The 17,407-nt window shown below is 37.9% G+C and overlaps 2 protein-coding genes across 3 annotated transcripts; one reads left to right on the top strand and one right to left on the bottom strand.

Moving 5' to 3' along the window:
- The first annotated feature begins 516 nt into the window (after positions 1-516).
- LOC125204215 (putative chromatin-remodeling complex ATPase chain) lies at positions 517-9,713 on the top strand. Of its 2 annotated transcripts, none has more exons than XM_048102809.2 (25): positions 517-792; positions 1,444-1,572; positions 1,660-1,766; positions 3,877-3,989; positions 4,230-4,327; positions 4,414-4,593; positions 4,676-4,897; positions 5,121-5,255; positions 5,623-5,905; positions 6,001-6,074; positions 6,242-6,462; positions 6,534-6,621; positions 6,707-6,800; positions 6,885-7,073; positions 7,155-7,186; positions 7,268-7,344; positions 7,423-7,512; positions 7,585-7,654; positions 7,727-7,778; positions 7,866-7,924; positions 8,000-8,165; positions 8,756-8,934; positions 9,030-9,245; positions 9,331-9,438; positions 9,541-9,713. In XM_048102809.2, the coding sequence occupies exons 1-25, from the start codon at positions 607-609 to the stop codon at positions 9,556-9,558; spliced, it is 3,186 nt and encodes a 1,061-aa protein (XP_047958766.2). In that variant the 5' UTR covers positions 517-606; the 3' UTR covers positions 9,559-9,713. The 2 variants fall into 2 exon arrangements, with proteins under 2 accessions (XP_047958766.2, XP_047958765.2); XM_048102808.2 differs by having other exon boundaries at positions 7,724-7,778.
- Positions 9,714-9,814: 101 nt separating this feature from the next.
- On the bottom strand, positions 9,815-13,248 carry LOC125204217 (serine/threonine-protein kinase PBL27-like). The gene is made up of 5 exons (XM_048102810.2): positions 12,732-13,248; positions 11,836-12,029; positions 11,536-11,725; positions 10,730-11,121; positions 9,815-10,627 (listed from the first exon to the last, which is right to left on the bottom strand). The coding sequence occupies exons 1-5, from the start codon at positions 12,880-12,882 to the stop codon at positions 10,004-10,006; spliced, it is 1,551 nt and encodes a 516-aa protein (XP_047958767.1). The 5' UTR covers positions 12,883-13,248; the 3' UTR covers positions 9,815-10,003.
- Positions 13,249-17,407: the final 4,159 nt, after the last annotated feature.

Genomic DNA, 17,407 nt, shown 5'->3' with positions numbered 1-17,407 from the left:
GCCGTGTACTTAGCAGTTGGGTTTAAGCACGGTACAAAACTGACACGCAAGTCCGTGCTTGAGCATGTAGAGAGGCGGCCTCTCTATCATGCTCGGACTATCTATATCTTTTTACAAAATGAACGGTCGGCTTTATAACGAAATTATGAAGTAAATCAAAGGCAGAGTTAAGAAAAGAAGTTAAAAATGAATTAAACTTCAAAATCACATTACATGATTGTGATTATTAGTCGTTTGAACTTCTCCTCAAATATAAGAAAAATATGCAAAACCTTTGTAAATGTAGTGTGAATCGCCACTAGAAATATATATGCAAGCAAGTTTCAACATGGCAAATAGAATTTTCATTTTATCGATAATAAATGAAAAATGAGAATATATTTAGATATCATTCAAATAAAGCAAGTACAAGCCCAATAAGGTAAAACCCGAGTCCATGACCCGACCCATGGCCCATTTATGATTCATTATTTCACACCTTCAGATGCTGACATACAATACAACTCTAAACAGCACGTTGCTTTTCTCCTCTCATTAATACCAATTTTCCTTTTTTTCGAACGATCACTGCATTTTTCTCTCCGAATCGGAAAGATACCAGCGGAAATGGCGAAATCGTCGCGAGCTTTCGACTCATCCGACGACTACATGTCGAATTCATCCTCGGAAGAAGAGGAGGTCAGGGATCAACCCAAGGACGTCGACGACGAGGAGTTGGAAACCGCCGCGGGGTCCTCCGAAGAAGAGGATGCGCCGGAGGAGATAACCGGAGACGATGACGAGGAAAATGAGGTTTGTTTGTGTGAGATCTGGATTTTGCGCCCGTGAGAATTAGTGGAAACTAGCTGTGCGCTTGCGTGTTTGCTATTTTCTTTGTACGGGTTGACAGATGGAGACGTTGCGGCGGTGTGTGCATGTCTAAAGCTAGGGCTCCGCTGCTCGACGCGGAGTCGGAGATTGTCATTTTTCGTCTGTTTGTTTGTTGGTGTAACTTTTTTCTTTTATTTGGAGCTGATGTTAATGTATGTGTGTTTTTCGTTTACCATCAAGTTCTGGTTTGGTGGAATTGATGTTTGGTGTGATTCTGGTCAGTTGAATTTAGTACTAATTTCACTTTGCATGTGATTGTGTTGGATACGTTGGAGAAAAGAGGCTTTCATTTTCTAGGAAGTTAGTGATTTGTTTTCTCTGATTCAGCTGGTTGCATGTGTTTATAATGTTGGGAGTTTAGTGTTCGAGACAATTGGATAACTTGAAGAGAAGGCGGTTCATGGATTTCAATGAATTTCTGTTTTGTTTTATTCGTTTTTTGAGCATTTACTAGGAGTAGGATCTAATGTACGATGTCTTTGAATGTCTAGGACTGTGAAAAATGTGAATAAAAGAGTAGCTTTGTTATTTGAGTTATACTTGGATTGATCAATTATTTGGGTCGATTTGCAGGTCGATTATGCTGTCAACACTGAAATTTCTAAGAAGGAAAAATCCAGGTTAAAAGAAATGCAGTTGATGAAGGGTAAAAAGATCCAAGAAATTCTTGATGCTCAGAATGCCGTTATTGATGCTGATATGGTTAGTTATCCACTATAAGTTACTTTACACCATAGCTCTATCATGCTGTCTAAGTAGATTTTACGTTCGATATGATTATAATGGCAGAACAAGAAAGGAAAGGGCCGGCTGAATTATCTACTGCAGCAGACGGAGTTATTTGCTCATTTTGCTAAAGGGAGTCAATCTGCATCTCAAAAGAAGGCAAAAGGAAGGTGAGAAACATATTTATTGTTTATATTTATCAGGGTTGAGCAGGGGGACGCAGTAGTGATGTTAATTATTGGTGAGTATTCTTTCAGTATAGCTGCACAACTTGATATTTCTTGCGAATTTGTTTTTACCTCAACTTATAAATATTAGTATGTAATTACCTTCTTCGGTTGTTCCCAAGTAAACTAAAATATGCAGCATTACAATTTCTCTTTAGGAGCTTTGCAGTGTTCTTTTCTTTTGGAGATTCAGGATAACCTAAACAATGTATTTCACAATATAGTTAAAATGTTTGTTTATATGTAATAGTGGCCTACTCTTCCATGCTAGTTTGTACATGGAGAGAAAAGAATGGGCAAAAAGAAAAAAAACATTTTCGAGAAAGAGAATCAGCAAATACAGTATTTCACAAGGTAGTTAGCATGGTACTCCATATATTACTGAAGTGTTTGATTAATCAAAGTAAGCAATTCATGTAGATATTCTGGCATTAATAAGACGAGTAAAATAAATTGTTTATATGGTACACATCCATCCTGTTTCTCATCCAAAATTTATGTATCACACATTCATATTGTTCTACCAAAGTAAATGAGGCCTTGGTGTTTGCTATCAACTTCACATTTGGCAATAATCTACATATGGTTTTCAAGGCCATGTCTTACGTCAAGTCTATAGTCCGCACAACTGAATTAAATGGAATTGAAACTTCGTAGACTTGGAATGGGAAAAAAAGACTTATACTCCTATAATTCTAGAACAGGGAAGTATTTAGTTTGGAAAAACTAGGTTTGAAAGAAAGAAGCATAAAGATGAGCAAAAAAAATGAAAAATACCAACACATTCAAGAAAAGGGAAATAAACAATTTCGACCAAGGATGTCTCGGGGCTATAGTTGAAGTATTATAGTTGGATTAGGTCTTTCGATATTCATTGTTTAAGTACATGTCCATTTCACATGCACTAATACAAAACATTCAAAGTAAATGAGCCCTAAAGTTCCCACTTTTGTTGTGTTTCTGGTTTAACTAGGTTTTAGAATTTATTGAGAAGGTGCCAAGGTGCCACGTATTCTCATATACTCGAAAGGATGAAGCATTAATTATATATCTAAACAGATGCATCATTCAATGTTTATAATCTTATCTGAATAAGCAAATCAATGGGAAAAACATGTAACGGGCCAACCATCATAAAAAATTGCCCTTGTTATTATAAAAATAAAAGCAGATCCCAAAATGACATGTTGGCTTCAGAGAAATATAAAAATGGAAAACTTAGACCAAAACGACATCGTTTTGTTCATTGAAGTAAAAGAAGAAAATCAATGCGCCTCCGGACGCCCGACCTCATGCCAGATAGATCTAATCTTTCTCATTATAATGAGTAACGAACATGTACTTGCGTGTGGGTTTTACTTTTAATTGCTAGATGTCACTGCTGATCAATAACTCAGTCATTATATTGTCCATATTTACGTCTTTTTATGGTATTGCAGTAAAAGGGTTACGCACTCTGAATTCACTGCATAAATACACTAGAAAAGTATGTTTATGTATTAAAATAGGTGTTAAAGCTTTTTTGGTAATCCAATCTTTAGACATCTCACTTCATTCAACTTTCTTTTTGAGATTTTCTCTCTGCTATCTTTTGTTTCTTCTGTTTGTCTGCCACTGTCAGTAGAAATGTGTACTGTTGAGCAAGGAGTGAAGATAGGTTATGTATTTGTTGTATTCATCAGTAATGTGAGAGACGAGAGCCTGCATTTCTTGGTCAATGGGGTCGATAAGGCAGTGCAAATGAGATATACTAGTGGGAAGGAGCTGAGATGGATTTGATTTTTAGAAAGGGGATTCCAAATTAAGGAAACTATATATTGTAATATATTATATATATATATATATATATAGGGAGATGATCCAAACAAGAATTCATCTAAATCCAGAAATGCAGCCCAAATCTTGGCCCTAGCATTAGGTGATCTAATGGTCAATAATTAACCAATTTCACTAAAGTCATTTTATGCTAGATAAAGTTGATCTTGTCTAGCCAAGTGATTTTGTAATCTGAGTTTTAATCTAATTGTCTTGTAATATCAAATGTATTTTCCAGAGGTCGGCATGCATCTAAGTTAACTGAAGAGGAAGAAGATGAAGAATATCTCAAGGAAGAAGAAGATGTCCATTCTGGCGCTGGAGGTACAAGACTAGTGGCACAGCCATCTTGTAAGATGATCCTATCTCCCCTCACTAATTTAAGTGCTTTTTCACTCTTTTGTTCAACATCCTTAATATTTGCAGTGTTGATACAGTTTGGTGAGAGTTACTGTGTTAGAGTCGAACATACATGTGGTTTTGGTTATGTAGTCAATAATGTCAGTATAAAACAATTTTTTTTCTTGGTATCTAAGTATCTTATATTTGATGTCAGGAGGTATGATGCTTTACTTCACCTTTGTCTGACAGGTATTCAAGGAAAAATGAGGGATTACCAACTTGCCGGTTTAAACTGGCTTATACGGATCTATGAGAATGGCATTAATGGAATACTTGCTGACGAAATGGTAGGAAGCGAGTGAGAGAGAGGTGTATATACAAATTAGATATATTTTTAAATAGGGGTAATGGAATTGACTTTTCTAATTTTTAGGGGCTCGGTAAAACATTGCAAACTATATCCCTGCTTGGCTATTTGCATGAGTTCAGAGGGATTACGGGCCCTCACATGGTTGTTGCTCCAAAATCCACACTTGGGAATTGGATGAACGAAATCAAACGTTTTTGTCCTATTTTGCGTGCTGTTAAGTTTCTTGGAAATCCTGAAGAAAGAGTAAGCCTGTTGTAACAGATGGTATTGGTTCACTAACCTCATCCTACTACTTATGTAACCTCTCATTCACTTGATCCTGCAGAGATATGTACGTGAGGAATTGCTTGTTGCAGGCAAATTTGATGTTTGTGTGACAAGTTTTGAAATGGCCATTAAGGAGAAGACTGTCTTGCGCAAATTCAGTTGGCGCTATATCATCATTGATGAAGCTCATAGGATCAAGAATGAGAATTCTCTTCTCTCAAAAACAATGAGACTTTTTAATACCAACTTCAGACTTTTAATTACAGGAACACCACTCCAGGTATTGTTGTAATAATTTATAGCTATTAGCTTCTTGTGGCATTTGCCTTTGATAGTAATATTTGTTATACTAAGTTTTCATTAACAAGATACTATCATTTGAATCTAGATACTATAATTTGTAAATAGCTTCTCTTTTGGTTGCCATTGCCATCACTTTTGGAGTATATTTTCTGCAGCAGCAAGTGTGTTTACTTGTGATCATAACTCGGTTTTATTTGCAGAATAATCTTCATGAGCTTTGGTCTCTCCTTAACTTTTTGCTTCCGGAAATATTTAGCTCTTCTGAGACTTTTGATGAATGGTTCCAAATTTCTGGAGAAAATGATGAACAGGAAGTTGTGCAGCAACTTCACAAGGTAATTAATCCTTGTTTTCCAAGGCACTTTTCCCCATGGTAACTTGTTAATACGATGAACAAAACTGCTTGGGACAATGTCGTTTCAGACTGGTATGCATATTTGTTTCTGAATATGTGCACAAATTTTAGAACCTTACACAGTCGATATGGTAAAACTGTTAGGCGGTGTGCTGGAGTTATCAGTTCTCATGAGTTGGTTTATTGTAAATGCAGTTAGTATTAGATTATTTATGCTAGCAATATTTTTTATATTGCCTGTGGTTTATTACTGGGGCAGAAAAGATATGAGTGGTTTTTTCTTTTTTTTTTTGCCTTGGTAGTTTCTTTCTCTTATTGACTCTGTTCTTTCTTTATTGATTAACTAGGTTCTTCGGCCCTTCCTTCTAAGAAGGCTGAAATCTGATGTTGAGAAAGGTTTGCCTCCGAAGAAAGAGACAATCCTTAAGGTTGGTATGTCTCAGATGCAAAAGCAGTACTATAGGGCATTGCTACAGAAAGATCTTGAGGTTGTAAATGCTGGTGGAGAACGCAAACGTCTCCTCAATGTGGCCATGCAACTAAGGAAGTGTTGCAATCATCCATATTTATTCCAAGGTGCTGAACCTGGTCCACCTTATACTACTGGAGAACATATAATAGAACATGCTGGTATGCTCTTTCTTTGACCCTTTAGGGAAAATGATGATTACTTTTCCTGCTCAATGTATCTTTGATTTTATAAAATATGGCATCATCAAATACAGGCAAGATGGTTCTTCTTGACAAGCTGCTTCCAAAATTAAAGGAGCGTGATTCCAGGGTTCTGATATTTTCACAGGTTTGTTATCTGGACCATGCTCTCTCTCTCTCTCTCTCCCTCTGAAAACCTAAAATACTTGGATTTGTTATTATTGCATCTTCTCATAATTTATATTTTTGCTTCTTCCAGTTCTCTTTTACTATGATATTAATGCCACTTGATGAACCATTTCATTGTATGGACAGATGACAAGGCTGCTGGACATTCTTGAAGATTACTTGATATTCCGTGGACATTATTACTGCAGGATTGATGGAAATACTGGTGGTGAAGACCGAGATGCTTCTATTGAAGCTTTCAACAAGCCAGGAAGTGAAAAATTTGTTTTTCTGCTCTCTACTAGAGCTGGAGGACTTGGTATTAACCTTGCAACTGCTGATGTTGTCATTATTTACGACAGCGATTGGTGAGGCTTCTGTTTGATGGTACATTATATTGACCTGAAGATATTGTGTCTTAACACAGTTTTGTCTGCAGGAACCCACAGGCTGACCTACAGGCTCAGGACCGAGCTCACAGGATTGGACAAAAGAAGGAAGTCCAAGTTTTTCGATTCTGCACTGAGGTTTTCTGGTTCTCATTCATGTAATTCATGTTAATCTTCCTGGCAGAGCAATGTATTCATAATCTAGTCTGCTAATGTTTGACAGTATACCATTGAGGAAAAGGTGATTGAGAGGGCCTATAAAAAGCTGGCCCTTGACGCTTTGGTGATCCAACAGGGTCGGCTAGCAGAACAAAAGAGTGAGACTATCTTATCTTTCCTCCTATCATTGGAGTTTGTTGCTACTATGTAAATATAACATTCAACTTATTTATGTCATGCAGCTGTGAACAAAGACGAGCTATTGCAAATGGTGAGATTTGGCGCGGAAATGGTTTTCAATTCCAAAGACAGCACAATAACAGATGAAGATATTGATAGAATTATTGCCAAGGGAGAAGAGATTACTGCTGAACTCGACGCCAAGATGAAAAAATTTACTGAAGATGCCATCAAATTTAAAATGAATGATAGTAAGCTTCTAACTATTTAATTAATATTCACGACACTATTTCAACATTCTTGGCCACTGACACTTGTGTACATTTCTGCAGGTGCTGACTTGTATAATTTTGAAGATGAGAAGGTAGAGAGCGTACTTTATGGATAACTATCATACCTTCTTATTTAATTATTACTTTGACCTTATATTCTCTTGTTGGTGAAGGATGAAAATAAATTTGATATCAAGAAAATTGTCAGTGATAACTGGACGGAACCTCCGAAAAGAGAAAGGAAGCGCAAGTATGATTCTTCAGTTGCAGAAATTATGTCTAGCTTTACTTTTAGACAGTGAATGATGTGTTTTTGATGTTTCTTTAGTTACTGTGAGTCTGAGTACTCTAAGCAGATGCAGCGCCAAGCTGGTCCTGCAAAACCAAAAGAACCTAGAATTCCTCGCATGCCGCACTTGTAAGCATTTTGCTTGATGCTACTGTTCTGTTTGTTGATTTCTGCATCCTAACATATGTTGCTCTATACCAGGCACGACTTCCAATTCTTCAATATGCAACGTCTCAGTGAATTGTTTGAAAAAGAAGTCCGACATCTTATGGTGGGTGCCTCGGCCACTCTTAGCTTAATTTATAAAAGTAGTATTTTGTTTATATATCTTGTGTCTCAGCAGGCGAATCAGAAGATTCAAGCTAAAGATGCTATGGAGGTGGATGAACGTGAAGGTATTTCCTCTTTTATGGCATCTTTAGTTGGTCTTACTTATATCACCAGATATTCTCTTGAGTCTTGATGCATGGTTGTCGACCCAGATGTGGGAGAGCCTTTGACTGCTGAGGAGCAGGAAGAGAAAGAGCAACTGCTGGAAGAAGTATCCTTCTTTAACCTTCAACCTTATTTCAATTTTTTACTTTGGGTCACCTGATATTTTTTGTTACACGTAAAGGGATTTTCAACATGGAGCAGACGAGACTTCAACAGTTTCATTAGGGCCTGTGAAAAGTATGGTAGAAATGATATCAGAAGTGTTGCCTCTGAAATGGAAGGGAAAACATCGGAAGAGGTCGAAAGATATGCTACAGTTTTTAAAGAAAGATATAAAGAATTGAACGGTAAGTAATACTGAAGCTTGCTTTTAGTTGATTGCTTGCAATTTTGAGATATTTCGTCTCCTTTTTCCTTAGATGTTCTTTTTTATGAATATTTGATTATGGGGGAGGTAGATAACACGATTAAATAAGTTACCACAGTTGTATATTATATAGTTTTCTTCTAATTTTCAAAATTCTCTAGGTTCATTCGCTACACAGGATTTAATTTGAAGGAATTGAATTGAATTATTATAATTCAATTCCAAATCCTTTGTACTAAAATTGATATACGGAATTGAATTTGAAGGAATTGATATGAAGAGTGTATGCAGTGTATGTGTAGTGTGTGTGCAGTGTATGTGTAGTGTGTGTGCAATGTGTGTGCAGTGTGTAATGATTTAGAATTCCAATTATCTAATTTTGATATGGAATTCAATTGTGGAATTGGAATTGGAATTGTAATTCAATTCCAAATCAAAATTTTTTGTGGTACCAAACATTGGATTTGGAATTGAATGCTCCAATTCAATTCCGCAAGCCACAATTTCATGATATCGAACAAAGCCTCTTGGTCTTTCTCATGATATTAATCAATGATCATTCTATTGTAGAATATGATAGAATAATAAAAAACATTGAAAGAGGGGAGGCAAGAATTTCGAGGAAAACCGAGATAATGAAAGCCATCCGGAAGAAACTAGATCGCTACAAGAACCCGTGGCAAGAATTGAAGATCCACTATGGCCAGAACAAAGGGAAGCTATACAATGAAGAATGTGACCGTTTCATGGTGAGGCTTTTATGTAAACAATTTACCACTTTCTTAGTTGTGTCTTGATTCATTACTAACTTCTTGCTAAAACTACTTAAACCATTCTCTATCAGATATGCATGGTGCACAAGCTTGGGTATGGGAACTGGGATGAGCTCAAGTCAGCCTTTCGTACCTCACATTTGTTTCGGTTTGATTGGTTTGTCAAGTCTCGAACCACTCAAGAACTCGCAAGGAGATGTGACACCCTTATTCGACTGGTGGAGAGGGAAAACCAAGAGCATGATGAGAGGGAGAGACTGGCTCGCAGAGAGAAAAAGCTCGCCAAGGTATGCCGATTCTCTTTTATTTGTTTATTTCACCTATTGGATATCAAACAACTAAGCATTTAGATCTCATCGACTGTGCGCTCAGAATATGACCCCACCTAAACGTGCATCTTCAAGATATGCCGCAGAAAGCCCTCCTTCGACAATGAAGAAGCGCAATAAATTCTCGATGGATGACAATGGGAGCACCTCGGTGCGTTTCTTTTCTACAATCATCTACACCTTCCTTCACTGCTTTCTCCCAAGTAGGCATAAATCTAATCTAATCTAATCTATCTATTCATTTATTATGCAGGCAAGGAGGAGAAAATGATATCATCGCTGTGTTTGGTGAAGTATCTCATCTTTTTTCTTTTTAATTTTAGAAAATTATAAACAAGATCAATAATTTGAGTTAATTAGACAATGGTTGCACAAGATTGCGCAAATAACTTTTCTGACGTGCAAGGAGGAGAAAATGATACCATCGCTGTGTTTGGTGAGGTATCTCATCTTTTTTCATTTTTATTTTAGAAATGATAAACAAGATCAATAATTTGTGCAATGGCTGCACAAGATTGTGCAAATAATTTTTCTGACATGAAAACCATTTTCATGGGTAAAGATTTAGTGCAAAAAAACGTTGATACATTCCCAAATTTCTTTATAACACCAAGGCTCTACATACACAGATTTATCATTACATGCAGCCCTTCACCTCTCTCCATCTTGATCTGATCAAAGAAGATCAAACATGTGATATATGGTTTGAAATTCCTTCATTCATTGCCATCGAAGCTACCCATTGCACTGGTCCTCTTTCTCTCCCTCCAGTTCTCACCCCACACCTTGGCCAGAGCAACGGCACGTTCTCTTTCCAGGTCACGATTCCTCGAACTCTCTCTAACTCTACCTGCACTCGCTGGGCTGTCTCGACGAGAGTCGGGGCGATCCGGCTCGTCTAAACCCCACTTGCTCCCGGATCCACCAGAGGTTTCAATCCTTCGCAGCTCTCCACCGACACTGAACTCCCTTGGAGACTCTCTCTTCCTCAAATCGGGTGAGTTCTTGTGGGCGGAAGAGGAGCGATGGTGGCCTCCACGCCCTGCATCATCCAGACCGTCCGTTCCATTGGATGCACTCCTCTCGTGCCTGTGCCTAGGAGTAGATGGGCCAGTTTTATTACTCTGTGCAGAAGGCGAGTTAGGATCATACGTTTGGGACGCTAGATACGTCAAGGCTGTCACAACATCCCCGATCAAAGGCCTCGTGGCTGCCTGCTCTTGCAAGCACATGGCAGCCACTGCTAACGCTTGATACAGACCTCGGATCGGATACTGGCCTTGTAAATCGGGATCGGCCATTTTGGGGAACTTTCTTCGATCCTTGAAAAGTGGCCTCGCCTGGATCCATGGAGTCAAGCAAGTGACGAAATGTCAGTTCATTCTGATCTATCATATAATTACATATATTAAAACAAGCACAACAAGGAAAGAGCCACATACCCAAGCAACAAGATTATGCTCCCCTGCACCTCGATTATTGTCAATGGCCTTTCGACCAGTGATGAGTTCAAGGAAGACGACTCCAAAACTGTAAACATCAGATTTCAATGTCAGCTGGCCAGTCATGGCATATTCTGGAGCACAATAGCCGTAGGTGCCCATCACCCTAGTTGAGACGTGAGTTTTATCGCCAACAGGACCCAACTTTGCAAGCCCAAAATCCGACAACTTAGGAAAATAATCCTCATCAAGAAGGATGTTAGAAGATTTTAGATCTCGGTATATGACAGGTGGATTGGCTTTGTCGTGCAAGTATTCTAGTCCCTTGGCCGCCCCAGCAGCGATTTTCATCCTTGTATTCCAGTCCAAAGGTTGTTTATCGGGTGGAAGATCTGCAGACGGACAAGAAATTCAAACGGTAGACTAAAGAAGGCATGCAATTATCTAACTCCATTCAAACAAACATCGATTGTTTGCTTTAGCATCAACGGTAGACCGCATCTTAAACCAATATTGCTTCCAAAACTAGCTTAATGCATACCTATAATCGGATTATAGACAACTTATCACCAGGCCAATAGATATTCATTGGTTACAAGAAAACCTTGCCAAATTTTCATAAGTTGGTTAATTTTCGGTTATCATTTATGGGAGAAGGTCACCCCATCGTATAAGGTTTCCACTTCTAATATCGTTCAAATCTTAGATCATATGATTATCACCTAAAATTAAGTGAGCCTAAGTTAAAACAATAATCAAGAATATAAATGCCAAGTTAGAGTTCTGATACAAAAATTTCGGCTAACCATGTAAATGATCTTCCAGAGATCCCAATGGCATGTACTCATAAACAAGCAGACGCTGGTCACCATCAGCACAATATCCGATCAAGTTTACGAGATTTTGATGGTGTAACAAGCTAAGCATGAGAACCTCCACCAAAAATTCCCTATTCCCTTGAAGACCATTCCTGTCAAGTTGTTTAACTGCGACCACCTGCTCAGAAAAACAATTTTCAGACTACGAGTTTCAAACCATCCACTTGGGGGTGAAAGCACTTAAAGCTAATAATTTGGTTATTCAATTTACAAGGAATTCAAACATACCTGACCCGACTCCAACTTGCCTTTGTAAACTCGTCCAAATCCACCTTCACCAAGTAAGCACTCCGGTCTGAAATTCTTTGTTGCTGCAGCAAGGTCCCGGAATGTAAATGTCTGGGCAGCAATGTGGGCTGTTGGCTCTTTCGGGATTCCTGGTTCCTTCTTAGAATCATGACTATTTCGAGCTTTTGATTTATCTGGAAAATAACAAAGCGTGCATAGAGTAAAAATATACTACCGGTTATTTCATGAAAAAGGGAAACTATCAGTTCAACTCATAACACATTCCCCTTCAAATTCTCCCCTGCATTCCATACACCAAAAGCAATGAAATTCTACCATGCAACGAAATGCATACAGAAACCATTGATTCTCCAAGTTCCCAACTACTACGAACAATTAAACTACTCTAACTGCATTTCTCATAGATGATGAAAAGTGAAGCAATAGAAGACCAACGCAATTAACTTGCATTCCATTTGATTACATTTACTATCCCGAATTAGATATCACATTCTCAGAACCTCAAACTAAAGCCAGGTTTTACACTGAAAATTGAAAAGGAGCACAATTTTAAAATTAACTATGAATTGCTACATTATCAAACTTACTCCTCCCACAATTGAATGAAAAGACAATTAGAAAAGACCATCAACCAACATTTCCCTTTCATCCAAGATCAGAAAACCATAATATTGACTCAAATTCATCAAAATCACCAAAAAATAGAATTCACCATAGATCAAGAAGAAGAATAGATCTCCCTAATCCCTATCATGCCATCACAAAAACACAAACATATTTATCCAAATTCAATACATTCAACCACAACTATCAATCGACTAAACTGAAAATGAAATAAACCAAAAAAAATGAAAGCAAAATGCTAAACTATATACCTGAATTCACTCTATTAACTTGGCTGTTAGAATGAGCAGCTGAACCATCTTTGAAAGACTCCTTTTTTCCCATTTCTTTCACTCCATTATCAAAATCATTGCCATTTCCATCCTTATTCGATGATCCAAAGCAAGGAACACACCCACCCATATCAACTCAACCTCAAAAAACCCTTTTTAATTATATCTATCTATGCATACATCTATTCATGCACACCACCAAAAATGCTTGCTTCCGACATTTCAAGGTAGCCCATTCATAAAAATCTAATCTTTGGAACTTTTTTGGGGGATTTTTTTCAGGGAATGATCAATTATCCCAATTAGCTCAAGATTTGGGATCAGCCACTGCTTGTTTTGAGAGAGGAAGAAAAAATAAAGAGTAGATCAACAAATCGAAGAAAATCTCCGATTCTTGAAAAGTAGGGTGGAGGAAGAGGAGCAAAATTGAAATAAGAAAAAGATGAATTCGAAGAAGAAGCAAAAGGAAAATCAAATAAATTAATGTGCAAGAATTTATTTATATGCTGCTGTGTTTGAGTGTGCTTGGGGTTTTATATGTGGAAATAAAGAATTGCGTGATGGTGAAAGTCAAAAAAGCAGGATTTATCTTTTTCAGTAAAAAAAAAAAAGCTTTAATTAAATTCTGTAAGAGCGAATTAGTTGAATCTTATCTACATTGGAACTGTGGAATGTAATGTTCCGTACTATCTGTATATTTATGTCTACATGGTACATACCATAGTATTTTTTTAAATTTGAGTTTTAACTGAAATTTTTATAATTTTATTTACTTTTTATTGTATGGCATTAGTATTGGTAACATGTATTGAATATGTGTTAATAAAATATAAATGATATTAGATGAATATCAAATAGGGAGTATTATAAGAGCATCCGCAATGGTGCATAGGCCAGCCATAGGCCAGCCATTCTCTCCTCTGCCACGTCAGCAACATTAAAAAAACCACCTGCCACGTCAGATTTAGGCCAGCCATAGGCCAGCCGCAATAAAAACAATTCAAAATATACTACATTTACGGAATTAAAATTACGATTAAAATACGGAATTAAATTTAGACACGTGTACGGGAAAATTCATTAATTGCATTTAAAAAAGTTACATAGATTAAAAAAAAGTACATGCATAATAAAGAAAAAAAACTATCGTCGTGCAGTCCTCCGTGCCCACAACTCTTCAATTATATCCTTTTGGAGTTGAATATGAGCATCCACTTGGCGCATGCTGGCAAATTCCTTGAGTCGGCCGGCTTCATCGAGGGGTACCCCCTGTCGTACACTAGGGGTGGTCGTTCCGTGGCTTGGACCGGCTTCATCGTCACTGACCCAACTAGTCAGTTGTACGCCTTCGTCTTCGACGATCATGTTGTGCAGGATAATGCAGGCGTACATTATCTCGGAAACGCATCCGACATCCCACAAACGCGTTGGGCCCTTGATTGCCGCCCATCGAGACTGGAGCACACCAAATGCGCGCTCCACGTCCTTGCGCGCCGACTCCTGTCGTTGCGCAAAGTAGGCCTTCTTTTCATCACTTGTTTGTCGGATCGTCTTCACAAAGACCGGCCACCGAGGGTATATCCCATCCGCCAAGTAGTAGCCCATATCATGCCGGTTGCCGTTGGCCACGAATGAGACGGCTGGACCGATGCCCTGGCACTTCTCGTTGAAGAGGGGAGACGAGTTCAGGACGTTGAGGTCGTTGTTCGACCCGGCTACCCCAAAATACGCATGCCAGATCCACAGCCGGTAATCAGCTACGGCCTCGAGGATTATCGTGGGGTTCTTTGACTTGTAGCCGGTCGTGTAGGCCCCCTTCCAGGCAGTCGGACAGTTCTTCCACTCCCAATGCATACAGTCTATGCTGCCTAACATCCCGGGGAACCCATGCTTCTCCCCGTGCATCTGCATCAAATTCTAACAATCTTCGGGAGTAGGGCTTCGAAGGTACTGCTCACCGAAAATGCTGATCACGCCCCCACAGAACTCCTTCAGACATTTCAGGGCTGACGACTCACCGATGTGGAGGTACTCATCCCACATGTCTGCCGCGCCTCCGTAGGCCAACTGTCTAATTGCCGCCGTGCACTTTTGGATAGGGGTGTGGCCGGGTCTGCCAGCCGCATCGTGCCTGAAGCGGAAACACATATATTGACGCTCCAATGCCCTAACGATGCGCATAAACAACTCCCTGCGCATCCTGAAACGCCGCCGGAACATGTTGGCGGGAAACCGCGGGTTCTCTGAAAAGTAGTCGTCGTACAACCGCTGATGTGCAGCAGCGTGATCCCGATCAATCACTGCTCGGTGGTGGACAACTCGTGGAGGGCGAGGTATCGCCTGCTGTTCCACCATACGCATGTACCGCTCCATCCCGCGGTTCATGTAGGCCTTCATAGCCTCGTTCATCCTCCGTTCGTACTCCTCATGATCCCCACCACTACCGCTACCGCTACCACCCGCGTGATCCATCGCTCGATGATGCTCTTGAACAGAAAGTTATAGAGAGAGAAAACTCGTTAAAACAAGTGGTGCAAATGAAAATGAAACGAAAATCGCGTTTATATATGATTTAAAAAAAAAAATCGAAAATCGGTGCTGGCCGATCGCTGGCCGATCGGGCCTCCACAATGGCGGCTAGCCGATCGGCTAGCGTTTCGGCCAGCGACGAGCGATCGGCGAGCCCACGCCGATCCGCTCGCCGATTTTGCGCTGGCCGACTGCAATAGTTCGGCTAGCCGATCGGCCAGCGCGACGAATCGGCTAGCCGGTCGCTAGCCGACCATTGCGGATGCTCTAATAACACCACAAAATCAGATTAGATAGACATCACCAAATCATTATGATTTATTATAAGTTTCTATCTTAAAACATTAATGCATCAAAAACATCTAATAAGTTGTTTTTTGAGGACTTCAAATCTCACCCAAACCCACTCATAAATAGGAAAATAGTTTAAGGCATTGTTTGTGTGAAGAAACTTACTACTACTAATTAAGCCCTCAAATTTAGTTGTCATTGTAATAGTGTGAGAACTAAGATACATTTAATAATTAATTTTTTAAAACAGTATAACTCGCAAAATTGTGTGTTGTTTTTGGCAATCATTTATTTGGAATTATATGTGATAACAAGAATATTAGCGATTGCAGATTTTACCCTCATCCGGAAAAAGATGAAGTAAGAATTTTAATTTCAAGATCTGTGATTTTAAAAATTGTTTTTCATTACAAATAGTTTGTTGAAGGTGAAATCATGTGGAGTAATGATTCAATACTCGCAACTCGCAAGTACTAGAAATAAGAGGAACAATTTTAATTATTGTTTAAAGGTGAAATCATGGTAATTATTGAATATTCGCATCACATGTGATGACTTGATCCAAAAAATATAGTAGTATTATTGTAACTTCAATGGAACTTTTGGGAATTGGAATAATTAAATTGTACTTCAGGTAGTAATATATAAGAAAAATAATCACGAATATCCCACAAATAAACTCTGTTTTTTCCCTTTCTTGAAGGAATGAGAACTAACAAATAAATCACGATAAAGCAACCCAATTTAACTAATTTAAGAAATTATAACTAAATATAAGCGTCTCACCATCGCAACAAAATTATAAAACTAGATACAAAAACACAAAATAAAACTCCAAAATAAAAATAATAATAATAATAATAATAATAATAATAATAATAATAATAAATAAATAAATAATTATGAAAGTGAAAGAAATAAAAATAATTTACTAATTAGGATTAAGCGCCGCCTAAATTGTCCTGACCTAACACTTGTTATGGGGCTTCAACGTTACACTTTCACATTTCAATTTTCTATTATATCTCTCTCATTATAAATAAAACAGTAATCCCCCCTTTTGTTTTACGTTTCCTCAAATTTCAATCTATAACCAACTACGTCGTGACAATTTTAAGATACTCATTTGATTTATTCTCATATTCCACATTGTTCTTTCTCAAACACTACATAACGATGAAGACAACACAATAAGCTCAACTATTGAATTTCTCAATCAATCGTTTTCTTTTTTCTATATTTTTTTTCTATAAATAACCGTAATTTTTGAGTTGGGTAAGTTGTATATCAATAATCTCTATAATTGTTTTTTCTGGATACCTGATATCTATTTTGATAGGCCTAACTATAATCGTAATTTTTGAATTGGGTAAGTTATATATCTATAATAAATTTTTTTGATATAACTCGACGAGTACAATTACTTTATGCATTAAATACAAATATTCTATCTTTCTCATCTCATCATAGGTGGGATTTGACTTTGAGATAAATACAAAGCTTATGATAGTTGTCAATAAGGCTATTAGCCCATAAAATAACAAACTTAAACTGAAATTTCGTATTTTCTATAAATTTAAAAAGTTTGTTGCAAAACTAATGAACTTATGTAGTATAGTGATTTTCCCATTATAAGAAATTTTAGCAAAATTTGAGACAATTTGTTTAACCTATATGCATACTACTATGAAACAACACCATTTTGCACACTTTAAAAGCTGTCCACTTGCATAATTTGACGTGTCACGTTGAATTCAATATAGGGGGATATCGAACTCATTTCAAATTTACTAGTACAAGGTGTAAATTCAAGATATTATCAACTAAATTTTATA

This window comes from Salvia hispanica, chromosome 6 (assembly GCF_029641045.1).
Source record: "Salvia hispanica isolate PSC_SH4W2 chromosome 6, Shi_PSC_v1, whole genome shotgun sequence".
Classification (NCBI taxonomy): Eukaryota; Viridiplantae; Streptophyta; class Magnoliopsida; order Lamiales; family Lamiaceae; genus Salvia; species Salvia hispanica.
The sequence above is the reverse complement of the archived record's forward strand: the minus strand, read 5'-3'. Positions and strand labels throughout refer to the sequence as shown.

Coding starts and splice junctions, on each gene's coding strand:
- LOC125204215 (XM_048102808.2), top strand. CDS start 607: ATGGCGAAATCGTCGCGAGCTTTCGACTCATCCGACGACTACATGTCG. Junction 1,767..3,876: donor CAAAAGAAGGCAAAAGGAAG/GTGAGAAACATA, acceptor TGTATTTTCCAG/AGGTCGGCATGCATCTAAGT. Junction 7,779..7,865: donor GGAGGTGGATGAACGTGAAG/GTATTTCCTCTT, acceptor TTGTCGACCCAG/ATGTGGGAGAGCCTTTGACT.
- LOC125204217 (XM_048102810.2), bottom strand. CDS start 12,882: ATGGGTGGGTGTGTTCCTTGCTTTGGATCATCGAATAAGGATGGAAAT. Junction 11,122..11,535: donor TCTGGAAGATCATTTACATG/GTTAGCCGAAAT, acceptor GTCCGTCTGCAG/ATCTTCCACCCGATAAACAA. Junction 10,628..10,729: donor AGCATAATCTTGTTGCTTGG/GTATGTGGCTCT, acceptor CCATGGATCCAG/GCGAGGCCACTTTTCAAGGA.